We start from the raw sequence: 26,640 nt of genomic DNA, 5'->3' as shown, positions 1-26,640 counted from the left end.
CTTTTCATGTTTGTTTCTTACAGCAGCAAACACAAAACGGACGGAGGATGTGTTGTTGTTACAATTGCTACTAGACTTTAGAACGGACAGGCCCCCAAAGGCCACAGGCAGCAGTGCTGTCACCACTCAGCACAGCCTTGCAAATAGGGATGTACATCTGCCAGCCCCTATTTTTCTTATTTTTTTTAAAAGAATCTTTAAAAAGAACCTATCATCCGTGTTAGCATCTCTGCATCCTACAACTTCTATCAATTCTGGCAATAAAAAGAAAGAAACCCAGCATCCTCCCGGGTTTCTCGTGGCCCGGGGGAGCAGGTGGAATTACCTGTCTAGGCCTGGCCGGCCTCGGCAGGGACGCTGTCGGAGTCCGAGTCGGCCAGCTCTGCCGTGCCTTCGGCTGCGGCCTGACTCCAGCTGTCCGACCTGTCTGAGATGGCGTCCTCCTCTCCGACTGTCACCTCCACCCAGTCCACGACGCCCGATTCCTCGTTCTCATCGCTGCCCTGGCCATCCCGGCTGTTGCCCTCTGACCTGTCCAAGGTGGCCTCTGAAGGCTTTGCTGGCAAACCGTCTTTTGCTCGTTCGCTGCCCACTTTCACCCTGGGTACCAACTTCTCCAAGTCCTCTTCGCAGAGCTTTTTGGGGTCCTTGTAATATTGCTGACCCACCTCACTCCCGTTCTTTGGGCTCTCGGTGATGACGGCTTTTGCTGCTTTCCTGGACGTGGCGTCATAGCCATGATCATCCGCCACGTGCTGTTGCTGGTACTGCTCCATCCACTTCAAGGTTCCGGTTTTTAGCAAGCATCTGTTCTCCTTGAACCAACGCACGATTTCAGTCCGGACCAGACCAGTCTTTGCTGCTAACTGGTCATACTCCTGGGGCGTAGGCCACTGGGTTCTTGCAAAGGTGCTCCTCAGGAGATGAACCTGTTCTTGACTTTTTGTAATTGCTGGTGAAGGGCTGGGCAGAGAGCTGGCTAACTGGGCACCGGAGAGCTGGTCAAGTCGAGACAGAGCACCATTGGGGGCCACCGCATCTTGGCCTTTTTTGCCAGACCCCATGGAATCCAAGACAGCCTGTTCCATGCTGTCCCGAAGCTTCCGCCTCTCCGAGAACCAGGAGTCAATCTCTCTCCTGCTCAGCTTGGTCTCCACCCTTAGCCGGTCCAGTTCTGCTTGGGTTGGAAAAGAGCTTTTCAAAAAGCTGTCTTCCAGGATTTTAAGCTGATCCTGCGTTTTTTCTTTGAACTTCTGTGGGGCAAAGTCTGGGTATGCATGGTACGTGCGACCGTGTCGGGAGGCTGCGATGGCCAGCTGGTCTTTGGCAAGGGATTCGCTGGTGATGTGGACAATGCCCCTTTGACACCGATACCGGTGGTCACTGAACCACTTCTTGATCTCGCTCCTGGCAAGGCCGGTCACCTCGATGAGTCGGTAGACCTCAGCATCGTCAGGGAACTGGCTCTGGAGAAAGCTTGCCTTGAGATGTGCTATCTGCTCCTTCGTCTTCTTGCGGTCGCTGGCCGGGGTCAGTGAAGGGTTGGCCACCTTGGGTTGGGGCTCTGGCACCTGAGCAACATGTGGACGCTTGGGCTCGGGGGCAGCTTGGGGAGTCACTAGAGGTCTCTTCTGGCCGTGGTTGGTCACTCCAGCCACAGCAAGCGTGATGGGGGCACAAGAGACGGTTGTTGACCCACTTGTCACTTGGGTCAGCACCAGGCTGGTCTGGCCAAGGATCTGGCACGGTAGAGCTGTCTGCAGGATGGGCTGTGACATTTTTGTGGGGGCCAGCTGGGCGGGCAGCACAGTGATCGTCGGGGGTACTGACTGGATGGTGCCATTAAACATCTTCTTCCGGGCCTCCTCTACCTCCTCTGGGGACCAGCTGATGCCGTGCTTTAAGCGCTGGGTGGCAAACCAGATTCTGATGTGCTCTTCTGGGTGTTTGGAAGCGGCTGTCAGCCAGGACAATTCAGCCTGGGTCGGGTAAGGGAACTTGTTGAAGGAGTTGATCATGGTGGCGTTCGTGTCCAGGGCAGAGTTGTATTTGGTAGTATTCAGCGGGACGGGGACCTTGGGGACAAGGTTGATATTTGGTGGCAGCTGGACAGAAGGCATGACGTGCCCTAACGTGTCCTGGAGGAGCTCCACGCTTCCGAGTCTTGAGAGGATCTCAGCCGCGTCTGTCACCAGGCGGGCGGTCCCTTCCACGTGGTTCTCAGGGGTGGCCTCCTCGGGCTTCTTGGGCACCTTCTTGGCATCAGCTTTCGGTTTCCCCGGCTTCATGATGGGGGTTTTACTCACCGAGATGCCAGGATCACTGTCACTGCTTCCGGGGCCGCTGGTGGGGATGGACACGACGTGGTTGGTGGCTTCGATGGACTGCTCTAAGACAGTCTGATTATTGCGCTTGATCAACTTCAGCTTGAAGTTGGTCTCCCCGGGGTGGAACTTGGCGTTGTGGTCAGACAGGGAGTCGTACTTTTTGGTTGTGAAGTTACATTCAGCACACACGTAGAGGGGGTTGAGGATCACGTTGGGGTGCTGCATGTCAACGTGCTCCGTGAACTCGTTCAGGTTTTGCGTGGAGTAGGGGCAGTATTTGCATTCATAGCCACCTTGGAGTTTTTTGGATGGGTTTTCCCCTGTCGATTTCACCTCGATCACTTCATTTTCTTTGGAAGAGCTTTCAGGTTCCGCTGCCCAACCGTCCTTGGCTGTGTCAGGCTGTGGCGTGCTGATTCCTTTCTCTTTGGCCCTGTCTCCGTCCTCGGGCACATCTTGTTCTACTACTTGTGATGTCCGAACCATGCACGGGGTTGTAGATTTTCGTTTGCTTGCCATGCTGCCTGTCTGTGTGCGATGGCTTATTTGGGGGTGGGGGCAGGCAGGGAAGGGGCAGTGAAATTCTTGGAACAAATAAGATAAAAGGCTTTTGGCTTTATTCCCCCCCAATGGCTTTGGCTTCTCTTGAATGCTGAAGTCTAGTGTTTGAGTTTTCAGAATAATTTCAGCACAGAAAATTCTAACTGTTCCAATGGCTAAACATGAGAGGCAGCATCATACCTGTGGGATAAGAACAAAGATAGGCTCAGTATTTCTCCACAAGCCCAAAGAAATGAGCATGTCTGTCTGAATTGTACCCATGAACCATCCCAAATGGCACCCAAAGCAAACACCCAGGTAGGCACAGACGGCGTCAGAGTGAGTGTACGTAAAAATGAAAGATCACATTCTTCTCTTCCCTTCTCTGGGAAGGGCAGTGGGAACAGGCCCAAAGCAAGCAAATGAGGATGCAGGTGACTTGTTCACGTTTAGGATACAGCACACCAACAAAGGTACTGAGATCTTCTGAAGTGGTGGGTGGGGTGGCGGAAGGACGCCGCAGATGCAATACTGCTGGGCTCACAAACTGCTTTTACTGATGGTATAATCAGAAGCAACATGCTTACCTGGGGCTGGCTAGTAGAATTTATATGGCCATTAGAAAATGAATATGCACATTTTGTTTCTTATCATAAAAGTAAAATTGCTATAGAAAAATCTAGAAAATGCACTGAAGTAGAAAGGAGAAAAAAAAATCACTCCCAATATTGTAGTTCTTTCATTTCACTTGAAAGGTTCCCCATTTCTATAAATGTTGAGCAAATTAATGATTTAAAAAATGGTTGCATGGTATCACATTGTAGGAATATACCACACATAATGTATTTAGCCATTTGACTTTTGTTGGACGTTTAAGTTATTTCCTGTTTTTGGCTCTTATCAACAAATCTGCAGCCAACACCCTGAGTCCTTGTTTGTGATAACTACCTTTGGATGAATGCTTAGAAACAGAAGCACTGGGTCAGAGTGTCAACATTTTAAGTTCTCTTGACTCATATGGCTGAGTTTTTGCATCAACTGGCCTTTCCCCTGGCAATAAAATGAGAGTGCCCGACTTGCCACTCACCTACATGAAATATTACTATGCAAAAGCCTTGCTGATTAAATAGAGGAAAACTGTTTTCATATGCTTTTCTGCTTCTCTTGATTGCTAATAAGGGTGAACTGTTTTCAAAGATTTACTTGCCACTTGTATTCTTTCTTTGTGAATTGTCTGTTGATGTCATTTTTATATTGTGATGCTCAGTGGTTTTATTTTTAATTTGCATGAGAGCTCTCTATATTCAGAATATCAATATTATATTTGTTGCAAAATTTCCACGCTACCATTTACATTTTAGTTTCATATATGGTGTTTTTCATGTAAAATTTCTAATTTTTGGGTAGCAAATTAATTAATCATTTTCTCTTGTGGCTTCTTTCATTGTGATTTTATATATAGAAAGTGATTCCCTGCCTTGATAGCTGAGACATATTATGCTATGTTTTCGTAGAGTGTTTTAGCTTTAGTTTTTACATTTAACTCATCTGGAATGGGACTGATCTTCGGTTAAGCTGTAAGACACAACTCTATTTCTTTGAAAGTTACCAATTATCTCGGTAGCGTGTATTGTGTTATCTTTTCTCTTCTCACTAATTTGTGAAACCATTTTTGTCATACATTAAATTTTCATATATACCAGGGCGTTTCTGGGTTATCTATTCCAGTATAGAGTCTTGCACTTATGCCTCGCTTTAAAAAATATTTTTGGCAGGTTAGAGCATGTTTTAATATCTGGTAGAGGGAGTTCCTCCTTATCACTGTTCTTTTGCAAAACAGTTCTGGGTTATTTTGATCACCTATTCCCATCAATCAATTCTCATAAATCAGAATCATCTGCAAAATAAAATCCTGTTAGAATTTTGATTGGAATTGTATTAAACAAATATTAATTTGGGAGTAGAGGGACAATTCGCTTATTAGGAGGTAGGATATGTTAACAGAATCCAAACTGGGGAACTAATGCACTGGGCCGTGTTGAACGTCTAAATGCATGGGCTGAGGCAGAGGAAGGCCTTTCATTTTGTGGCTAAAGGAGGACGGAGAAGTGTTTTGCAACAAGGATGGCTGATATCCAGGAGGAGGGGAATGGAGGAGTTGGCATATCACCTCCTGCCCCTCCCATTGGCCTGGGTTTGAGCCCCACTGTAGAGAGGGCTCGAGGGCAGAAGTGAAGATTTATTTTCATGAGCACCTCAGTGGGACTCTGGGCCCACACCCATCTGCTTAGGCCCACACCCATCTGTGAAGCCAAAACCCGACCACTCTAAGGCTGGAGCCCCGGCATTTTCATGTGGGGCAACTTCATCAGCAGTCGGTGAGGGTCCGTTAGGGCTGTGGTGAGGAGAGGACACGGGCACAGCAGAGCAGAGGGGAACCTGTCTTTCTGCTGACCACAACCAAACTGACATCTTCAGCCTCCATGTCCCCGCCCATCAGACTCTTGAGTTACCCCCTTAAACATGTGTCATCCGCTCCAGAGTTCTTCATCTCCATCAGTGGCTCCACTGTTGCTCACTTGGGCCAAAGACCTCTGTCTCACCCCATACAGTTAATCCATCAGCAATCCTGTTGAGTCTATCTTCAAAATAAATCTAGAACCAGACCACTTCTCATCACTTCCACCTCTCCCTGCCTTGTCTAAGCCACCGTCATCTCCCACCCGGAAGCCTATGGCAGCCTCCCACGGGTCTCCTGCTTCCTCTCTCTCCAGAGCAGCAGAGGGATGTTTTAAGGTAGGAATCAGTTCACGTCCCCTTTCTACATGAAGCCCCGTCTCGGCTTCCCATCAGAGCGAACTCCACGCCCTTACAGCAGCCTGCAAACCCCGGCACGTTCTGGCCCAGGCGTCCCTCCCTGCTTGCTGCTCACACTCCGGCTGCTGGAACAGGTGTCTCACTCCCATCACAGGGCCTCTGCCAGCACGTCCCACCCCCAGAGCTCCTCAGTCCTCACGGCCCCATTAAAAGCCATCCTCCCAGAGAGGCCTTTCCTGATCCCTACTCCAACCAAAATAACGCCTCCCCCAGGCCCTCTTTGTTTCCTTACCTGCTTGGCCTTCTTCACAGCACTTTTCAATATTTAAAAATGATATACACTTATATATTTTGTGGCTAAAGGAGGAGGGAGGAGAGAGTATTTCCCTCCTTGTTTAGTGTTTGTTTCTCCCTCCAGAGCTGTGCTCCCGATGCAGCAGGCACTACTGGCCACAGGTGGCTCTCTACATTTAAATTAATTAAAATAAAAACATTCAGTTCCACAGTCACACTAACCACATTTCAAGTGCTCAATAGCCACACATTAAACATTGTAGGATATTTCTATCATCGAGGATGTTCTACTGGACAGAGCCGTTCTAGGACATAAACTCCATCAAGGCAGAAACTTTTCACTTTCATTTCCCCAGAGCCTAGAACATACCTGGCCCACAGTATGCTTTCCATCAATATTGGCTGAATAATGACATTAACTGTGGGGTGGCTACTTCGTGGGAACTGTAGCTGATACAGAGTGATGAGGTATGGGAAGACCTCTTGTGGATGCTCAGTGACGTGTGTGCGTGTGTGCATGCGTGCGTGCACGTGTGCATGAGTGTGTCTCTGTGCATGTGTGTGCATGTGTGTGTTGGGGCTTATAGGAGTGGAGGAGCTCTGTAGGGGAAGGAGGTCCTGGAGTTCCATAGGAGGTACTATTGACACAGCAGAATGTGGCTAAATTTGCCCCCACTAGCCAAGAGGCTTCGGCATTTGAATTACAGTTTTTAAAAAATTTTCTTTTTTGGTGAGGAAGACTGGCCCTGAACTAACATCTGTTGCCAATCTTCCTCTTTTTGCTTGAGGAAGACTGTCCCTGAGCTAACATCTGTGCCCATCTTCCTCTATTTTGTATGTGGGATGTCGCCACAGCATGGCTTGATGAGCTGTGCATAGGTCTGTGCCTGGGATCCGAACCTGCAAACCCCAGGCCACTGAAGCGGAGCGTGGGAACTTGACCACTATGGCATCGGGCCAGCCCCTGAACTACAATTTTTAAGAGAGGGAGCAAAAGGAGAATTTTCTCCTGCAGAACAAAGAAATCAGGCAGGACTGGGTGCAGGGGAGAAGAGGCAGAAACTCCCCATAACTAGAATTATTTAAATCTGTTGACAAGTGAGGCCAAGAAATGAGCCAGATTGTGGTGAAACATCCCAAAATCTTCTCCATAGTCCAAAAACTGTAGTTCAGAATGAATAGTATCTTCTAAAACTTATTCGGCAACCAGGGATCCAAAGCACAGCAGATTAAAAAGAAAGAAAGAAGAAGGAAGAAAGAAAGAAGGGGAGGGAGGGCTCGGAAAACACTGAGCCTTTGAGTGCTTCATCTCTCAGGCTCCTGTTGACGGAGCTGCGAGAACCGCTGCCCTTGGAAGAAGAATCCTGGCCCAACAAGGGGTGGCGACTGTCCTTTTGAGAGCCTGCGAGCCTCCAGTGAGGTCAGGGCCAGCGCCACGTTGCCTGGGACTTGCTGGCATGAAGGCTACGGTGTTTCAGGCCAAGTCGTCGGATTCATATGTACATTGGCCGAAATTGGCAAAAATAAAAAAATGAATGAATGAATGAATGAGTGAATAAAATGCATGTTAAAACTCCAACACAGTCCCTTCCTTGCTGGGTGGCAAGTATCCCAACAGACCTGCTCTGCATAGTCAGTCTCACCCTGGGCCAGCTTCCCATTGGGTCTGAACTGGGCACAGACACTTTCTGTGCCAACCTGAAGACACTCCACGTAAAGGCAGCAACGAGTTGTCCCCTGGCTGCTCCAGCCACCTGCTGAGGGCCCGGCAGTGGGCAGCCTCAGAAGCGATCCCTGCCCTCGGGAGGGGGTCTGAGCAGGTTAGAACTAAGCACATTTGTGATTGAGATCCTAGTGCCCAGAAGGAGAGGACGGGTAAGAAGTTTCCTTCATTTATGATTCTTCTCCATAGTGCCTCCTTCTTTCTAGGAGTCCCACTCCTCACAGGACAACTAAGACAGAGCGTGACACGCACATTTTGCACGGAAAGGGAGCAAAACACCAAACACAGACTCTTGCCTCCTTTGCATGTTTTTGGCATTGACTGGATTTTTCCTTTTATCCATTATGGCATTTATCATGCACCATAAAGAAACCCCAACACTGAATGAGAAGTGGCAATACCTTGGAATGAATAACATACAGAGAAATGGCCAGCCTATACAGACAATTACGAACCACTCATTCTGGGTGTCTGCACAGGGCTCTCTCCTTTACCACCTGGTGCTGCTTCCATCATCACCCTCTCTGTTGCGAGTGGAAGGCAATCCGATTAGACCCCTGTTTACCGAGTATGAGTATGGGCCAGAACCTTGTGGACATGGCACGTACAAAGATGAAGAGACCGCGGTTCTTGTCCTCAAGGAGTTCACAGCCAGTGTATGAGTCCGCTAGGGCTGCCATAACAAAGTACCGCACACTGGGGAGCTTACACAACAGAAATTGATTTCTCACATTTCTGGAGGCTGGAAGTCTGAGATCAAGGTGTCTGCAGGGTTGATTTCTTCTGAAGCCTTTCTCCTTGGCTTGCAGATGGCCACCTTCTCACTGTGTCCCCACATCATGGTCTTCCTTCTGTGCGTGTCTTTCTCCTAATCTGCTCTTCTTATAAAGACAACACTCATTCTGGACTAGAACCCACCCAAGGAACTCATTTAATCTTAATCACCTCTTATTTATTTATTTATTTTTGTGAGGAAGATCAGCCCTGTGCTAACATCTGCCAACAGCATGGCTTGCCAAGCGGTGCGTCGGTGCGCACCCGTGATCCGAACCGGCGAACCCCAGGCCATTGCAGCAGCGTGCGCGCACTTTATAGGCACACCATTCAGCCCATAACAGCCGGGGAGGGCAGTGCCATCTGAACCCCCTTGATGGCACAAAAATGATTCATTCATGCGGTCAACAAATCCTGAACAAGCATCTGCGAGTGCCAGGTGCAGTTCTAGGCGCTGAGGACACGGGTGAGCAGACAGGACCGTCTGCTCTCGCGGAACTCGCATCCACAAGAATACACAAGCAGGAGCGCAAGGGCTGGTGAGCACTATGGAGAAAAGTCAAGCAGCAACGAAGCTGGGCGTGGAGAGGGGCGACCTGCGATGCTAAGCGGGGAGATCAGGGGCTCCATCCATGAGGTGTCAGTGGAGCCTTCGGATGTTGCACAGACAAGGCGAAAGTTGATGAAACATTATGGAGGCCATACTCAGGATAGGGTGGGAGAAGGATGGCTAAAGTCTTCACAGGGGAGGTAGCTTTCTTCTTAGAAATAAAATGGCCATGGCTACGATTAATTGAAATTCTCCAGCTTTGTTGACGGAGCCTCACAACCCTGCAAAGCAGTTGCTATGAGCCTCAATTTACAGAAGAAAGGACCCAGGCGGGGAGGCTAAGTGCCTTGCCCAAGGTCACATGACCAGCTGGTGGCAGAGCTGGGATTTGAACAAAGTCCGTCTAAGCTGAACTGGTGCTCCAGGCACACCACACAGCCTCTGCTGGTTAAGCAGGGCTCCAAGGGCAGAGTAAGATCCTGCCAGGTAGACAGAAAGGGGAGAGAGACTCCAATCAGAGGAACACAGGATTCCCAGGCAGAGGAGGCAGCAGGAGCATAGAAACATCTGAGGGATGGCAAGGACTGAGGTCAAAGGGCAGGGCGTGAGGGTGGAAGCTGGGAGGCGGCTGACAAGGGGTTGGGGCTAGACTGTGAAGGGCCTTGAATACCATGCTAAGGAGTTGGATTTCATTCTGCTGGCAACAGAGCATCAAAGCCTTTCAGGCAAGGTCATGGACGCAGCAGGGTCTTGGAGATAAGTTTAGGGGGTGCGGATGGCAGGAAGAGAAGGCACATCAATGAAGGTAAGAACCCCCAAACCAAGCAGAGGAACAACAATCTTAACTAACCCCAAATTAAACAGTCAGGGCCCAGGCTACTCAGAGACGCTCCTCTCTCCAGCCTTACATTTGTTCTTTAAGTAGATGCTGAGGGCTCTTCACGTTTCATCTGGACGTTTCTCTCATTCAGTTTGGACTTCCTTCCCCTCTAAGGAATGGCTAGATGATTTGGGTTTAAATGTGGTAAACCAATCCCCCCTTAATCATTTTCCCAATAACAACGACAGCTAACATTCACCAAAGGCTTAGTATATGCCAAGTGCCAAGTGTTTCACTTCTCAAAAACGCTATGTAGACACTGAAGCTCAGAGAGGTTAAGGAGCTTGGCCAAGGTCACACAGCCTGGAGCAGCAGAGCTGGGATACAAGCCTCCTGTGCAGACCCATCGCCTGGGGATTTTGTTAAAATACAGATTCTGATTCAGTAAGTGGGGTGGGACTGAGATTCTGCATTTCTAACAAGCTCCCAGGTGAGGATGTCGCTGCAAAGGTGGACCACACTTGGAGCAGCAGGGCTCTATAAGCCTCAGGTAAGCACTCCCCCACTGGCATCCCGGGGTCTCCCTCCTCCCACCCTCACTTCCAGAGAGAGGGCAGCAGCATTTCCCGACCTTTCCCTACAAGTGGCCTGGGGCGGGAGGAAAATGGTCAAACCGGCAGAGCAGTCCCTGGAAACTCCTCGAGGTGACCGACACGCAGTTGAGCTCTCAGACTAGGGAAATGTCCGGTCTTCAGCTCCCTAAGGAGGCATCTGGGAGAGGTGAGGAGCCACACCGCAGAGGCCCCCTGTGGTGGGGTCTCCAGCCAGAGGAGGATCAGAGGTTGGGGCCAGCCAAGGAGCCCGAGCCCCTCGGGCCTCCCAGGCAGGCGTCACGCCTCCCCGGGGGGCACACGTGCCGCTCTCAAGGAATCGCACCTCTGGGCTTTGGTGGGGACGCCGCTTCTCGTTTCAGAGCTTTTCACTGGGGCTGTCAGAGGAAATAACAAGGCTGTCTCTGAGCTTTCAAAGGAAGCATCTTGTCCAGACATCAAAGCCACAAAGGATGCTTTTAGCTTTGCTGGGTCTTCTGACAGAGCTGTTAACAGATTCCGCCTCAGTTCACCAAGGGTAGATCTTTTGTGTGTGTGTGTGCACGTGTGTGTGTGTCTGTAAGAGTGTTCCTTTATGTTTTAAAGCCCAAACATTTCACACACACACACACACACACACACACACACACACACACTACCCCAGAAGGAGGAATTCTGATGGGTGGGTATGTTGTCGGGGTGAAAGTTGAGGGGTGGGGTGGAGAAAGGAATTGCACACAGAGGTCCTGGGTTTTGCTCGAAGCTCCCAGCTACCCAGCTCTCTCATCTGTCTCATCCTTGCCTCCATTTTTCTCATCTGTTAAATAGGAATTGCTTTTGAAACGTCACTGGTGACCCCGAGTTACCTCCTGAGTTTTACTGATTTCTCCCCAGCCTACTTTAAATCTAAACTCGAATTTTGGGAGTGGGCCTACACTGTGGCTCCCAAACCCTCAGACACCACCTGGGGTGCTTTGTAAAAATGTCCATTCCCGAGCCCCAGTCCAGACTTATTAAACCCAAACATCCAGGAGCAGGCCCGGGAATCTGTATTTCGAATAAGCACCACGACTGATGTGCAGCCAGGTTTGGTGGCCTCGGCAAGGAGACGTCACTTGGGCTCTCCTGATTCAGAAGCGGTTGGGCCGAGGCCAGCTCTGCCATGAAGATGGGACATGTTCCTCGCTGCATTCTGTGCTGGGCTAGAGGGGAAGAGTGTGCTCCCAAGGGGAGTGACAATTCAGAGGACGATGCAGAAACGAGCAAGACAACAATGCCGGAGGAGAACAGAACACAGAATGCTGGGTGCTCACTAACGTAGCATAAGACATCTTTAGAACCAATGGGGTCCTTAGCAGCGGAGTTGGTGGCTGGGGGAGGTGAGCTTTTAGAAGCTATTTCCTGTTACCTGTGTTTGGGCTTCACTTTTACTGCTCAGACAGACAATTTTGTTTTATGAAGAAAAGAAGAGGTTTGCTGATCTGATTAAGCATAGGCAGGCCAATGCAGGAACGAGACGCCATTTCATGCACAATCTTTATTATTCCCACAGCACCAACAGATGGCTGTGATCTCCATTTCACAGATGAGGAAACTGAGGCTCAGAGAGGTTAAAGGTGAGGAAGGTGGAGCCCAGATGATCCAGGCTCTGCACCCACGGCTTGGCGCCTGTAACACACAGTTGTTAATCGTGAACAATTCCATTTTCTGACACTTAGTCTATAAATTAGATTTCTCACAAATTCTGAGTGGCTTTCTCCCTTTGGGAGTGTTCAAAGGAGTAAGATTTTAATTGAATTCTAAGGTCTTTTTCAACTTGTTACTTCAAGATGCTCTCTTACTAGGTAGGAGAAGGCTTACGTGGTCTCCTCTAGCCAAAAAAGTTTCAGTGGATGAAATGAAGTTTGTGGCTGCTCCATGCGGCCCACCACATTAGCGTCACCATGCATTTAGGTGACACAGGGCTCTGAGAGGAGGCTGGTGACCTGCTAGCAGTGTGGTAGGAATGGCGATTTGAGACAGGGTGGTTAGTACTCAGGGGCAGGGAAAGGCAGCTACGCCTGAGAAGGCAGACCTGTTCTGGGCCCGTGAGCCCGGAGCCCAGAACTGACTCACTTACTCAGAAACAAAGCATTCCAAAGCTCAGACTCTTCTAGAGCTTCACTAGGTGAGGCGTGGCCTCCAGCTGCCTTGCTATCCCTCGTACTCACTATTAGTGCCCACCTGGTGGGTAGAAGGGGGCACAGGCTAGAGCCAGGCCTCCCTGGTGTGAATCCTGGCTCTGCCACTTACTAACAGAGGAGTCCATCCTTCTCTGGCCACAGCCAGGACGCCCATCTCACAGGCCCCAAAGCCGCATGCAACCTGGAGAGCACCAGATGCAGCACGCCCATTCACCATGGTCGGCCTCAGTTCCTGCAACTGTAAAATGGGGTGAATCTCCAGCTGCAGGATTGGATTGAATGAGAGCCTTTAATGCTGGCACCTTCTGGTTCCCTAAAAGGGTGACTTTAATTAGTGAGCTAGTACTAGTGATGAGGGACTTGGTGAAGTGAGGCTCAGAGGTACTGCCCCCTCAGTCTACTCTCCAATCATCCCGACCTTTTCCTCCACAGCCCCCCTCAGCTGCCCACCCCTAAGTATAAGGTGTATAAGGTGCATTTACACCAGCTCATCTCATCTGAGTCATGCTGCTCCGAGATCTTTTTACTCATCTTTTGTTCACGCCCATAGAAATTTCTATAGCAACTGTGCCAATATTTTTAATTCACCCAACTTCGCCTCTCTGTTTTAGCAGAAGGCTTTGCCTTGTATCTTGCTGAGAAGATCAAGGTCAGAAGACAAAGGCCACCTTCTTCCCCATCTCTACACTCATCTCTTTTTCTCTCCATCTGGCCTCCAGCCCAGCACTCATTGGCTCTCTCAACTCTTATCTCCCTCCACTGGATCCCCCTCCCTTTAGGTTACACACATCCTAGGTTGCCATTTCCCTAAAAAAGTAAATGAAGCAAAAGAAATGCGAAAAGCAATACTGTCATGCAGCCACTATGGAAAACAGTATGGAGATTCCTCAAAAAATTAAAAACAGAAATACCATATGATCCAGCTATTCCACTTCTGGGTATTTATCCAAAGAACATGAAAACACTAATTAGAAAAGATATATGCACCCCTGTGTTCATTGCAGCGTTATTCACAATAGCCAAGACTTGGAAACAACGTAAGTGCCCATCAACTGATGAATGGATGAAGATATGGTATATATACACAACGGAATACTACTCAGCCATAAAAAAGACAAAATCTTGCCATTTTCGACAACATGGATGGACCTTGAGGGAATATAAGGGAAATAAGTTGATGCAGAAAGACAATTACCATAATACTTCACTCATATGTGGAAGATAAACATACAAACACATAGATATGAAGAATAGATTGGTGGTTACCAGACAGGAAGGGGGTGGGAGGAGGGTGAAAGGGGTACAGGGGCACATGTATATGGTGACGGATGGAAACTAGACTTTTGGTGGTGAACACGATGTAGTCTATAAAGAAGTCAAAATATAATGATGCACACCTGAAATTTATAGAATGTAATAAACCAATGTTGCCTCAGTAATAAAAAAAGCAACACCAAATTTCCCCAAACTGCTGGATTCCGCCATCGTCTACACATTATCATACCAACTCTTGCTTTCCATGGCAGAGGTGAGGAGCTCAGACTCCCCAGTGAAAGAGACTTCCTTTTAGGTCTGGCCCCACCACTCACCAGTGTGTGAGCCTGGACAAGTTACATCAATCTGCTGAAGCCTCAGCCTTTCCATTCGTAATATGGAGAGGAAAACGTTACCCATGTCACAGGGTTGCTGAGAGGGTCCAGTGAGATATCTGAGCACAGTGTTTGGCTTTGGGCCTCATACATGATGAGCTCTGAGCTTGCAACACACGGTACTTGTTGATAAAACTGTGTAACCATCAAACATCTCAAAGGAAGTGTGAGATTACTGCTGCTCAACCCATCTAGTATTGCAGTGTTCACCCCTCACCTCTGCGTATTGTGTCCTCCCTGCTCTGTTGGCACTTCTCTCTTAAACTGACAAATATATCCCCCCCTCTCCATCTCCGTGGGGCAAGCTGCCTTCCTCAGTCGCCTCCCCTTGGCTCCCCGGGCCCTGCTCCTGGTCTCCTCCTGGCAGCTCCTCCTTTGCTTCCTCTTTCATTTTCTGCTCTCACAGGTGCATCTCCGTGCCCTTGGCTCTTTCTCATCCCTCTGCCCTCCATTAGCCCTGGTGATCTCATCCATCCCAAAGCATTAAACTCATCCTTGCAGATAGAAATCTACCAGCCTTTGTAGCCCTGACTCTGTTCTGCAGAGCCCCAGACCTGCCATTCTGACTGCTGGCTGACAGCAAGGACGGACTAGATGGACTTGGAACTGGACAAAGGCTGGAGTGGCCACTCTCCACTGAAACCTGATTTATTTTTTTAAACAAGGCCAAGATGATCCATGAAAACCAAGGAAAATAATATATGAATAAAAAATGGACGATGCATTTGCATTCAATTGGAGCACAGACCCTACTCAGTTACCCCCACCTGGAAGGTCCCTCTGAAGGGGAAACTCGGCAGAGGCTGGGCTGGATGGCCTTAGAGTCTCTTCCAAGTGTGTACTCTGTGCATTTATGGTCATCACTGGGAGTCTCATAGGCACCTAAATTCAACACATCTAGAACCAAGCTTATCACCTAAACCCAATCTTTCTATGTTTCTTTATTCCAGATAAAAGCACCGCAGTCTACTCCACCATTCAGGCTGGAAACCCAGATTCCTCATGCTCCTCTCTTCTCTCCCACCGCACAGTTTATTATGCACTAGATCCTCCCGACTCTGCTTCCATCATGTCTCCTAATTCTTCACGCCTCTGCTCTAGGCCGAGTCCTCCGCATGGCCTCTCCCCGCAGCTGCAGTAACTCCCTACATCTTGGCCTGGCCTCTGGGGGTCACCTGTTCATCATCCTTCCCTTCCTCCTCTGGCAATGACAGTCCTGTCCTTTCTACTGAAAGACCCCCACCCACTCTTGGCCCATGTGGGTCCTCCAGCAGTGGGCACGTGACTTGGTCCTAACCACCCAGAACATCACGTCCCCCAACAACAGCGAGTGATTAAGGAATGGGCTCAGGACCCAAGTGAAGCAGTCAGAACCAGTGGGGTTCCATTCTGGGGCTTTTGCTGGAACCACTGGGAGGAAAAGGTGCTCCTTTTCTGGTGGAGTTGCTGCAGGCACTGGATGTCAGTGCAGAAGTGCTAGTGGTGATCTTGCCACATGACGGGGAACACGCCTGAGAGCTGAGCTGAAGATGCAGAGAGCAAGTCCGGATAACATCCCACTGAATGCCACTGTGCCTGAATCCCATATGCTCATGGACTTTTCCATTACGTCACTTTTCTAAGCCGTTTTGATGGGCTTTTCTGTCACCTGTAACTGAAAACATCCCGACAGTTTCAGGCCAACATCCTCACTGTCACCATTTCTTTCTAAAAGAGCAATTCTCAGCCTTTTCCTGCCATGATAGACATGCCACGTGACACGCCCATTTGCAACATTCTCTCAGGGTTACCTGCCATTCTTGTTGTGTTGGCTATTATTCCACACCCTTGCCTCTCCCTTAAGAAAGAATCGCAGGATGTGAGCAGGACTGATGTGCTTACAGGGATAACCTTGAGTCCTTGCTAATCCAGAAAAGTCAGTCATTCACAGACTGCAATACTTTATTGTTAGAAACAGATTTCTTGCTGCTACACACCTCACAACTGATGCCATAACTGAACATTGTGTTTCTAAACACAAATCTGACCACATCATTTTTGTCTTTAAAACCTAGTATTGGGAGCTGGCTGTGAGAGGCGCTTTTTGCCACCCAATTCTATCTCCACACCCCACTCCTGCCCTTAAACACTTCTGGTATTTTAAACGGGATATACAGCAGAAGACCTGTTTTTTAGAAATAGAAACGTGGGCTTTGGAAAAGAGACCACAGCTCAGATCTTCATTCATTAGTTAGTTAGTTTGTTCATTGATTCACTGATTCACTCTTGAGTGCCTGCATGTGCCAGACACTGTTGTAGGTACTCAGGGAGTAAGACAGAAGATTCCTGTTCTCAAGGTGCCTATGATCTAGAAGGGGGAGACAGAAAATAAATAGAAAACAAAGAACTTATAGGTTGTGGCAAGTGCTCTGCAGAGAGTTTTAAAAAATGTGATGGTGACTGAAGAGCTACTTTCAGTGAGATGATCTGGGAGAGCCTCTCTGAGGAGAGGAAATCTAAGCTGAGATCTACACATCAAGAAAGAGCAGCCTGGACACGAGAATGCATACCAATGGAAACAGAGGAGACTCACTGGTGACATTCTGTGTTCCCTGCAAAGTAATTTTCAAATTATTCAGTTATTATTTAAAAATCCTCTTCTCCCCAAAGATACTTTTTGGAAAGGTCTTAAAAAGCTTCATTGAAGAGTACAACTTTTCACTTGCCAACATGAAAACAAAACTCTTCAATGGTTTTATAACGGAAAAAAGTTCTTCTTTTCCCTACTTAGTTAGGACAACTCAGGAATAGATGAACATGAGAGGAGTCGAGAGCGCCAAACAGCTCCAGAAAAGAGGGTAAAAGTCATCTGTGAGCCTAGATAAAATATTAGAAGAAATTTTAATGCCCCAAAATAGTTTTTACAAGTGGATTAAGAAACAAAACTAAAGCATAGTTTTTTGAAGTACTCAAAGTGTATTGTCTTGTTAGCTTATAAATAAAGACTTTGCACCCAAATGCCATACTCTATTTAATGAGAGAAGCCAATGGAGGAAAACCAGAATCAAGAAGGTCCACAGGGCATTGGAAGTGGAAGGCTCTTAGAGGTGACCTGAGCCTGTCCATTAGGCAAAGCCAACCATGAGATTTGGGAAGGGACAGAATGCAAGTGTGGCGAGAGGATCCAGAAGCTCAACCTTCACCATCATTACAAGACTTTAGTGGCCTATCTGCCTGTGGCAGGCGGGTGAAGTTTCTCCTAGAGGTGGTTGTGTTGGGGTGATGGGTTCTGCTGAGTGGCTGTCTATCCTCAATGTCATGGTGGGATCAAGATGTTTTGAGCTGAACTGGTCCTTGAGAAGGCACTTAAGCAGAGTGGGTAAGTCCAGAAGCTTTGGAATTAGAATAGACCTGGGTTTGAATTGGGGCTCCATCCAGCACTTAGCAGTTGTATAACTTTGGCAAGATGCTTCATGTCTCCTAGACGTGGTTTCTTTATCTATAAATCTGGAGCTAATGCCTACCTCATAGGATGGTTGGATGCCACAAATGACACAATGCTTGTAAAGACCCCATCATAACACCAGGGACCTGCAAACAAACCTGCTCAATAAATGGTAGCAACATCGACGATGAAGCAAGAACAACTCCACTGTGATGTATCATAAAGCAGAAATTAGTATTGTAGAAAGAGGATGAGAAAGGAGAGGTTAATTTGATCCCCTGCAGGGGCTCGAGGGAGCCCACAACACCAGACCCAAGCCAGGATGATCAGTAAATTGTCTTTGTGTGTGTCTGCCTGGGTTTCAAATCACAAATCTATCACATTGTAACATCTTCACTCATCTTCTTTCTCTGAGTAATAATCTTGTTAAAAAAAAAAAAAAAGCAACAAGACTAAGACATATTTTGAAGCAAAGTGGCTTCATTATTTTCGCAGTTAATTCCTGGTGCCATCATCTTCTCCAAGGCAAAACACCCTCTTTCTGGGTAGAAAGAATCATAACACCCACACACCCACAAACATGGAAAACCAGGGCTGGGAGAAGAGTGATGTGTTTCTGAAAGCAGAAAAGAAAAAATCTTGCTGAGACAGAAAGAACAAGGAATCAATTCTGGTTTTACGTGTCACATACATAAATAAATAAGGCACTATCAAATGTTTAAGATGGGCCTACTCTGATTTACAATCCATCAAATTCTGCTATCAAAACATTTAGAAGCCTGAGAGACTATGGGGATTTATCATATCGACAATTCCCCGTGTAACCTTTTCATTTTCCTCCTTGTGGGTGATCTGTGCATACTCCATCTTCCCAGAGCCGGGAGAGAAGCGAGATTTCTCTGTTCCCCAGGCACGGATCAGGGCGAGACAGGGCTTTTCAGCAGTTGCTTAGATTCTGTCTGTCAGATCCCTCTCTCCATTCTATCCTCCACCCCTCCCTCCAGCCCTCCAGCTCATCCTTTGCATGCCCAAACCCACAGCTTTCTCTTGAACCCCTTTCATCTCTACCTCGAAGAGACTTCCCTTCATCTCAAAGCCTTGGATAAAGGCTGAAGGTTTACTCATGTTCTCTGAGAGAAAGTCCTCCACAGCGCCATTCATCCACGCCAGTTAAATCCCAGACAAAAATCACAGAGATTTAAACCGCATCTAGAGGCTCTATGTCTGCATCTCTGCACAGGACTCAGGGTGTAGTAGGCTGAATAATGGCCCCCAAAGATATCTAGGTCCTAATCCCTGGAATCTGTGAATGTGACTTTATATGGCAAAAGAGACTTTGATGGTGTGATTAAGTTAAGAATCTTGAGATGGAGAGATTATTCAGGTGGGCCCTAAATATAATCACAAGTGTCCTTAGAAGGGAGAGGCAGAGGGAGGTTTGACTGCAGATGAGGAGAAGGCAATGTGACACTGGAAGCAGAGATTGGAGTGATGCGCTTCCAAGATGGAAGAAGGTGCGACAAGCCAAGGAATATAGGCAGCCACTAGAAGCTGAAAAAGTCAAGGAGATGGACACTCTCCGAAAGCCTCCAAGAGAAACCGGCCCTGCCAACACCTTGACTTTAGCTTGGTGAATCTGATTTTCAACCTCTGACCTCCAGAACTCTAAGAGAATAAATCGGTGTTGTTCTGAGCCAATAAGTTGGTGGTAATTTGTTACAGCAGCCACAGGACACTAATGCAGTGGGCAAGCTGGGCTAGGTTTGCAGGCTGTGACCTTCCCGTCACTCCACACCACCTCTCTAGTGAGCTCCTCCCTGCTTCTAGGCAGAAGCTGGAGGCCCAGCTCCCACCAGCCCTGGAGAAGCTGGGCTGCCGTCTCTTGGGAATGAGCAACAAGCTGGAACCCCCAGCCCTGTTGGGCTGTGATTCACAACACCAGGATCTGTGGTCTTCCGTTTCCATAAAACTGCCACAGTTAGGATGATTACGTCTGCCCCACATTCTACAATAGTCGTCTTTAGAGACATCCATGAGTGTGCACACACACAACCAGGATGGCCTGTCACTCTGCCTCCGAACCAGGTGATTCACCAACTTCTCTCCTCTCTCACTGCGACCACTGGATCCAAGTTGCTGCCATCTCTCACCTGGGCCCCTGCGATCACCTCCTGTCTCCTGCCTGGTCTCTCGGCTTCCCATTCGTGCCCCCTCTCCTTCAGTTCATTAATCCTCCAGAAAGACGTTTTAAACTTGTAAATCACATCTGCTTCAGTATCCTGGTGCTCAGACTACAACCCCAGTAGATTACATCAGAATCTTGGGGCGGGGACCCGTACTAGTATGTTTTCAAGTTTCCCAGGTGGTGCCGACGAGCTGCTTGAAGACTCCCATGAGGTAGCGAGTAATGTCTGGGTACCCTCATGTCTAGAATACCTGCTCTGAGACATGAAGGACCTTACCTTAAGCCTGTTAGAGCTAAATATTTTCCTTCTCATTCCCCAGGGCTGTGGGGAGGATCAAATGAGATGATGGGTGCACAGGGGCCTACTTGCCTTTTCCCCTTCTCCCTCCCTTCCTCTGCCTCTCTCTCTCCCTTCCTTTTCCCATTCCCTTCCCCATCCCTCTCCCCCTTCCTTCCTTCCTGTGTTTAAAGGTCATATAAGGGATTAATGTCCTGTGGTAGGTCACTAAACTGTGGTCCATTCTTCTCTGGGCCCAAGGCTAATGGCGAGAAGCATGGGCCCCAGGCACAAACTTTGGCTCCTCCCACACAGCCAATAATGCACCTCTCCTGAATAAATATCCTTGGCTCCTGGGGGTGCAGGCACAGAGCCCCTTGCACGGCTGTGCCCTGACGCAGCTTCGGTTAGGCTGCGTGAAAGCCAGTATTCCTGGACAATTATGGGCCCAGACTACAAACCTGAATGTGGTCTTGTCCAGTCCCACTCATTTTACAAGTGAGGAAACTGAGGCTTAGAGAGTGTCATGGCCCATGCGAAGGTTCATGGGCCAGGGGGCTTTTGATAAGTGGCCTCTGGCGGCGCACTGGCCAGGCATGCTGTACCAGACCTGGAACAGCCCTCAGACCAGGGAGGGCCCCCATGACAACACCAAGGACCAGCTTTGGGCTGAAAGGGTGAAGGTTCTGGTTGACCTTGTGGGGGTGATATCTTGGTGGATGGACCAAGGACTGGGGTGCAGGTGTGCTGGCCACCCCCCGTTTCCTGGCACAGGGCCTGGCAGTGTTCCCAGTCTCCCCACCTCCAACACGTGCGGGATGCAGAGCGAAAGCGGGAAGGGAAGGTCCCTTTTGGGATCACCTTCTCCATGCGGGCAAAGTTCTTACCAAGTCAGTCCACTGTGGAAGGCCTCTAGAGAAGTATGATTTTTTACAATTTCAGCTTGGAAAAGAATCTGTAAGAGTTGCTCACTCTTTCAGAATTCCTCTCACATTTTCTAAGCAATTTTGCAAACTGCTGTTCTTTGGTAGAAAATCACCAGTCTGCTTGTTCCTTTTTGCCAACAGTCCTCCCCACCTCCTCCGCACCAATAATAATAACAGTAATGATGCTGACGGTAATAAGCATCTCTCAGGTCTTGATTGTGCATTACAGTCCATGAAACATTTTTACGTACATCATCCCGTAGGAGCTCCTAATCCTGAGGAGGCAGAGCGGGAAATATTACGTCCTCTCTTTTCCCGTGAGGCCACTGAGGCTGAGAAGAGGTTTTCTTCAGTGATCCGTCTCGGAACCTTCCATACACTGGCTCTCTGCTGTTACCTTCCTGTTGTACAAACAGCAGACACAGCACTGAGCCGCCTGCTGAATTGAAGTAGGCACCCAAGCTGGATCCTTCTTTTGCCTCCGCGGTTTCTCTTTTTGGTGGAATACACATTAACCAATTAAAACCAACCACGTGGCATCCATAGCTTCCTATATAGTTAGATCTACACTGCCAATTGCTGTACTCTATAGATAAGTGTGAGAAAGAGTGAGTTATGGGTATAGAAGAACAGGAAACAAAATAATACTTAGTGGATTTTTTTCCACACGAGGGGTCTGTCTTTGTGATTGCTTTGTCCTTTTCCAGAGGAATTTCCAGCTGACAGTCTTACTGTGTCAACGTGCTATGACCCTGGGTATGGGAGCTTGGTCAAAATATAAAGAAATATATGCCCATGGATATGGAGAGCAAAACTCTACACACAAATGAGAAATGGGGTTACTTCTTGGCTGACTGAATGGGCCAGAATGGTCAACGAGCATTGGATGATGAAATATCAGCAGGCTCACAGGGGAAGAAATAAAAAAAATGTTAGTGTGCTCAGTGTCACATGAGTGGTGTTGGAAAAATGTTATAACAGCATCTTGTTTGAGGGAGAGAGCACGTCAGAGGTAAAAGGATGTCTCAGTTTTCTCATCTCTATCATGGGGATAATAACTGAAATTATTCCTCACAAGATGGTTGTGAGAATCAAATAATATGATCAATCGAAGAAAAGTGCATGGTACAACTTAGCATATAGAAAGTAGTCAATGTATGTTAACCTATAAGAGAATAAAAATAGTAATAGTAACAACAACAACAGTAATAATAGGACGTCCTTTCTTTATTGCAAACCCAACTTGTCCCAAGCCAAGATGATCACCTGGCTTCCTCACTTCTTCTCCCATGCCTGTGGGGGCACCAAGCTCTCTGTCACCCGGGCTGGCGAACACAAAGTCATCTAGGATACTCCCCCCTCTGCCATTCTTCATGTGTGTGCCCAGGGTGTGGTACCTTAGCTTGTGAGTTTCTCTCTCCCTCAATCTGAATCCAAGCTCTGTCATTTGTTTGTAACATTCTAGACGATTCCACACTAGATCAAGCCATCATCACACCTTGTCTGGATTACTGAAATGGAATGATTTTCCTTCCTTCCCTGGTCTCCCCCATTCCAATTTGCCTTGTGCCTGCTGCCAGGCAAATCTTGCCCAATCTCTGATTTTACTCTCTCTCTTATTTCAGTAATGACCAGCGTGGCTCCCTAGTCTCCACTGAATCCCATTCCAACTTGTCTGATGAGCTTTCAGGGTCTCCCAAGACACATACCAAGGCTCTTACCAAAACTCACACACTCTTCTCCCTGAACCTTCTGCCCCTAGCAGGCTCCTTGCATCCCTACCTTGCCAAATATTTTTTGATGACTCGCCAGCCAGGCCTCTAGTGTAGGCATTGGGATGAACGAAGAGTTCAGTTTTCCCAGATAAGCCAATCTTCTCAAAAGCACGCTGTCTGGCTCTTAATAACCCATTAGTCTGAAGTTCCTTTATTCACTTAACAGATACTTGAGTATCCACTAAGTGCCAGGTTCTGTCCTGGGGGCTGGAGACAAAGGGTAGGGGCAAGCTAGGCTTAGAACTGTCCTCTTGGAGTTTAAGTCTAGTAGAAGAGAAAGAAAATTACAGAAGCAATGATAATGCGAGAGTGCTAAGTGCCACCTTAGGGGCAGTATGAGGTGTTAGGAGAGAGGTGAGAGGGGAGCGGGGAGAGGCCAGCAGGAGTCTCGGTGGACTTTATCCTGAGGGTAATAGAGGGCCAGTGAATGGGAGGAGGAGAAGGAGTGGGTGTGTGGAATGAATTGATGTGCATTTTAGAAGGTACCTAGTAAAATCCTTCTATGCCGGGCACTTTCATAGCTTGCCTCCAGCTCTCCTTCTGAACACCTCTGAGTCTGACTCCTAACGCAATGTGATTTTGATCAGCCAATGCGTTGAGTTTACACTATTCATCCTTCATTCCCTATGTTTCTATGTCTCACGAGCTACACAAGGTTGTGAGGCTACAAAGGTGAACAAAACTAACGTAATCCCCATGGTAGGCTGAATCATGGCCCTCCAAAAGAAATCCGGGTCCTCATCCCTGGAACCTGTGAATGTTATCTTATACGGCAAAAAGGATTTCACGGATGTGGTTAAATTAAGGATCTTGAGGTGAGGAGATCATCCTGGATTATCTGAGTGGGCCCTAAATGCAATCACAAGTGTCTTTATATGAGGGAGGTGGAGGGAGATGTGAGGCAGAGGAGAAGGCGGCCATGCAACAGAGGCAGAGGGAAGCAGAGTCAAGAGAGGAGATGGGGGCTTTGAAGATGGAGGAAGGGGCCATGAGCCAAAGAAGGCAAGCAACACATCTCTAGAAGCTGGAAAAGGCAAGGAATTGGATTCTCCTCTAGAGCTTCCACAGGGAGTGCGGCCCTCTGGTCTCTTAGGGAGTTCCCTAGGACCGGCTGAATGAGGACGAGAACACACTGGTTCTCCACGATTGGATGCATAAACCACCTGAAAGTGAACAGCAGCAAATGAAGTGCGGCAATGGGCCATGGAATTCTCTGGTTTTCCCGTGTTCCCCACGATCCTGAAGCAGCTGGATTGATGGAACGGCAGAATGACCTTTTGAAGGCTCAGTTGCAGCAGCCATAGGAAACTAATACAATTCCCATTCTCACGGAGTTTACTATCTAGCGCAGGACAATAATTAAGAAATCACACAAATTAATAGCTGATGACAAACTGACAGCAGCTGGACAGCCTGACTATGGAAGAGAAGACATTTCTCCAGGGCAGGGGCTCTCAACCTTGGCTCCTCACTGGCATCAGCAGGGCAGCTCTTAAACACCCCAACGCTCAGGCGACACCCCCTACCTATTAAGCCAGCCTCCCTGGGATGGGGTCCAGGCATCTGTATTTTCTAAAGCCCCCCAGACAATTCCAGTTTGAGAAGCACTGGTCTCAGGCCAGTCACTTTCCAGGAGAGCTGAGCCGGGGAGCATGGGTGTTGCTTCTATGGAGGACACGCTGAGAAGGGGAGTTACTCCCACTCTACGCCCCTGTTAGGGGAGTCCTCAATCTGGGCTGTTATCCCGCTTAAGCAGTCGTCAGAAGGTACTGTCCCTTCTATTTGTGTCCTCCCCTCCATCCTACATCCATTGCCCCAGGTCAGGCCTTCCTCTGGTGTCACCTGTACTGTTACAAGGACCTCCCAGTAATCTACACCCTGTCACTGGGCTTTCCCAGGGCCTTGTCCAAACTGCTGCCCGTGTGATCTGCCTAAAAACCAGACTGTGGCATTCCCTCCTCTAAACCCTTCCCTGGCTCCCTAGTGCTCCCCAAATATCGTCCAAATTCCGCAGTATCATCTTCAAAGCCCTGCTGACACTGCCTGGGCTTCTGATCCACCCTAACGTGTGCTCACTGTTTCCGAACCTGCCCTGCCCTCACCCGCTGCCAGGCCTGGCTCACTGTCTGGAACGGCCCTCTCTCCAAACTCTTCCTATCGAAAGCCAGATGAGCCCATCTTCAAAGCCTAGCTCAAATCCCTTCTGCCAGAAGAATCTGTCCAGATTCTCTCTGCCAGGTGGTTTGCTCCCTCTCCACTCAAAGAACACAATTTGAACTTTCCACAGGGATCGATTAGATCCCATTAGTCTAGGTGTCTCTTTTCCCTGGTGGGTCAAGGCTCATTTGGGGCAAGGACCCTGTCCTCGTCATTGCTGTGTCTTCCAGAGCTCTGAGGACAGGGCCTGCTCAGCAGGCGCTCAATCGACGTGTACTGAGCATTGATCACACCACTACTTTATCCTCTATCCTGCATGTTTCCTTGGTGCCTAATGCAATTTCCATAAGACAGGCCCACTAAGAACCTCATTTGGCAATTATTTGATTCCAAGGGGGACAACACATTAGTACTCCATGCTACCACCATGTACCAAATTCCATCCCAATCAGTTTTACTTCAAAGACTCAACTCTCAAACGCTGAGGGGCCAAGCTGAAGCCGAGACCCGCTGCAAGCTTTTCAATGGGACCCCCCTTTCCCCTCTCTAGGAGTTCTCATCATAGTTGACAGCAGAGTAAGTTATGTAGTCTCCCCTATATTTTTCTTAACAGCACAGTGTCGCTGACCCAACTTCAAAGGAGGACGAGAGGCCTGTTAATACTCCGGTATTGTTGGCAGCAGAAGGTACTGCAGCAATAACAACCCAGAGATGCTCAACTACCCGGCCATTTAGGACCAGGACCCACAGGGTCCTAGGGGGCATGTGGGATCTCATGCTCTCTCTGTCTGGGCCACTGGCTGTTCATTGATTGGTTGACTGGTTCGTGCATGCATGTATTCATTCATTCAATAAAATATGTTTTGAGGGCCTAATACATGCCAGCACTGTTCTGGGCACTGGGAATACTGTCTTCTGGAACTTATATTTTGGAGGCCTGGGTTATCATCCCTAGAGACAGAAAGACTGGAAGTGAGATGGCAGAAGGCCAGGCTTTGGCCCCAGTCCATCTCTGTTCACCATCTGTTATGGGTTGAATTTTGTCCCCCACAAAATACATGTTGAAGTCCTAACCCCTAGTACCTCGGAATGTGAGTGTATTTGGAAATAGGGTCTTTACAGAGGTAATCTAGTTAAAATGAGGTCATTAGGGTGGACCCTTCTTCAACAGGACTTGTGTCCTTATAAAAAGGGCAAACTTGGATGCAGACACAGAGTCGCACAGAGGGAAGACGATGTGAAGAGACACAGGGAGAAGACGGCCGACAACAAGCCAAGTAACGCCTGAAGCTACCAGAAGCTAGGAGAGAGGTCTGGAACAGATCCTTCTAGCACCTTCAGAGGGAGCATGCCCTCTGGAGTCCAGTTATTCAAAGGTAGCCCTCGAAACAGCTGCCAAGTCATCCATTTGGCCAACATGGAAGGTTCTAGCCACCAACCTAGAAATCTCAAGCAGCCTCTCAGAGTTCCGTGGGAGCAATGGCTACGAAAACACTCTACAAAGAGTCTTCTGCAGGACTGAGAGACTGACGCTGTGTAAGCCCTAACATCTGCTGATTTTGTAAGTGGATATATTTAGTGGTGGAACAGTTTTTCTTCCAGTTTCGTAACACTTACAAAAAATCTTGC

General features: G+C 48.3%; 1 protein-coding gene across 3 annotated transcripts in view; it reads right to left on the bottom strand.

The window, feature by feature from the left end:
• Positions 1–26,640, bottom strand: part of ZHX2 (zinc fingers and homeoboxes 2) — a 153,198-nt gene that overhangs the window by 11,827 nt on the left and 114,731 nt on the right. For 2 of the 3 annotated variants that reach the window (XM_058564873.1, XM_058564875.1), the window contains exon 3: positions 326–3,068. In XM_058564873.1, the coding sequence (XP_058420856.1) occupies positions 330–2,846 (2,517 nt within the window). In that variant the 5' untranslated portion in view covers positions 2,847–3,068 and the 3' untranslated portion in view covers positions 326–329. Of the gene's footprint in view, positions 1–325; positions 3,069–21,330; positions 21,572–26,640 lie in introns of all 3 variants that reach the window. The other variant, XM_058564874.1, reaches the window with a different exon arrangement.

This window comes from Diceros bicornis, chromosome 21, assembly GCF_020826845.1.
Source record: "Diceros bicornis minor isolate mBicDic1 chromosome 21, mDicBic1.mat.cur, whole genome shotgun sequence".
NCBI lineage: Eukaryota > Metazoa > Chordata > Mammalia > Perissodactyla > Rhinocerotidae > Diceros > Diceros bicornis.
The sequence above is the reverse complement of the archived record's forward strand: the minus strand, read 5'-3'. Positions and strand labels throughout refer to the sequence as shown.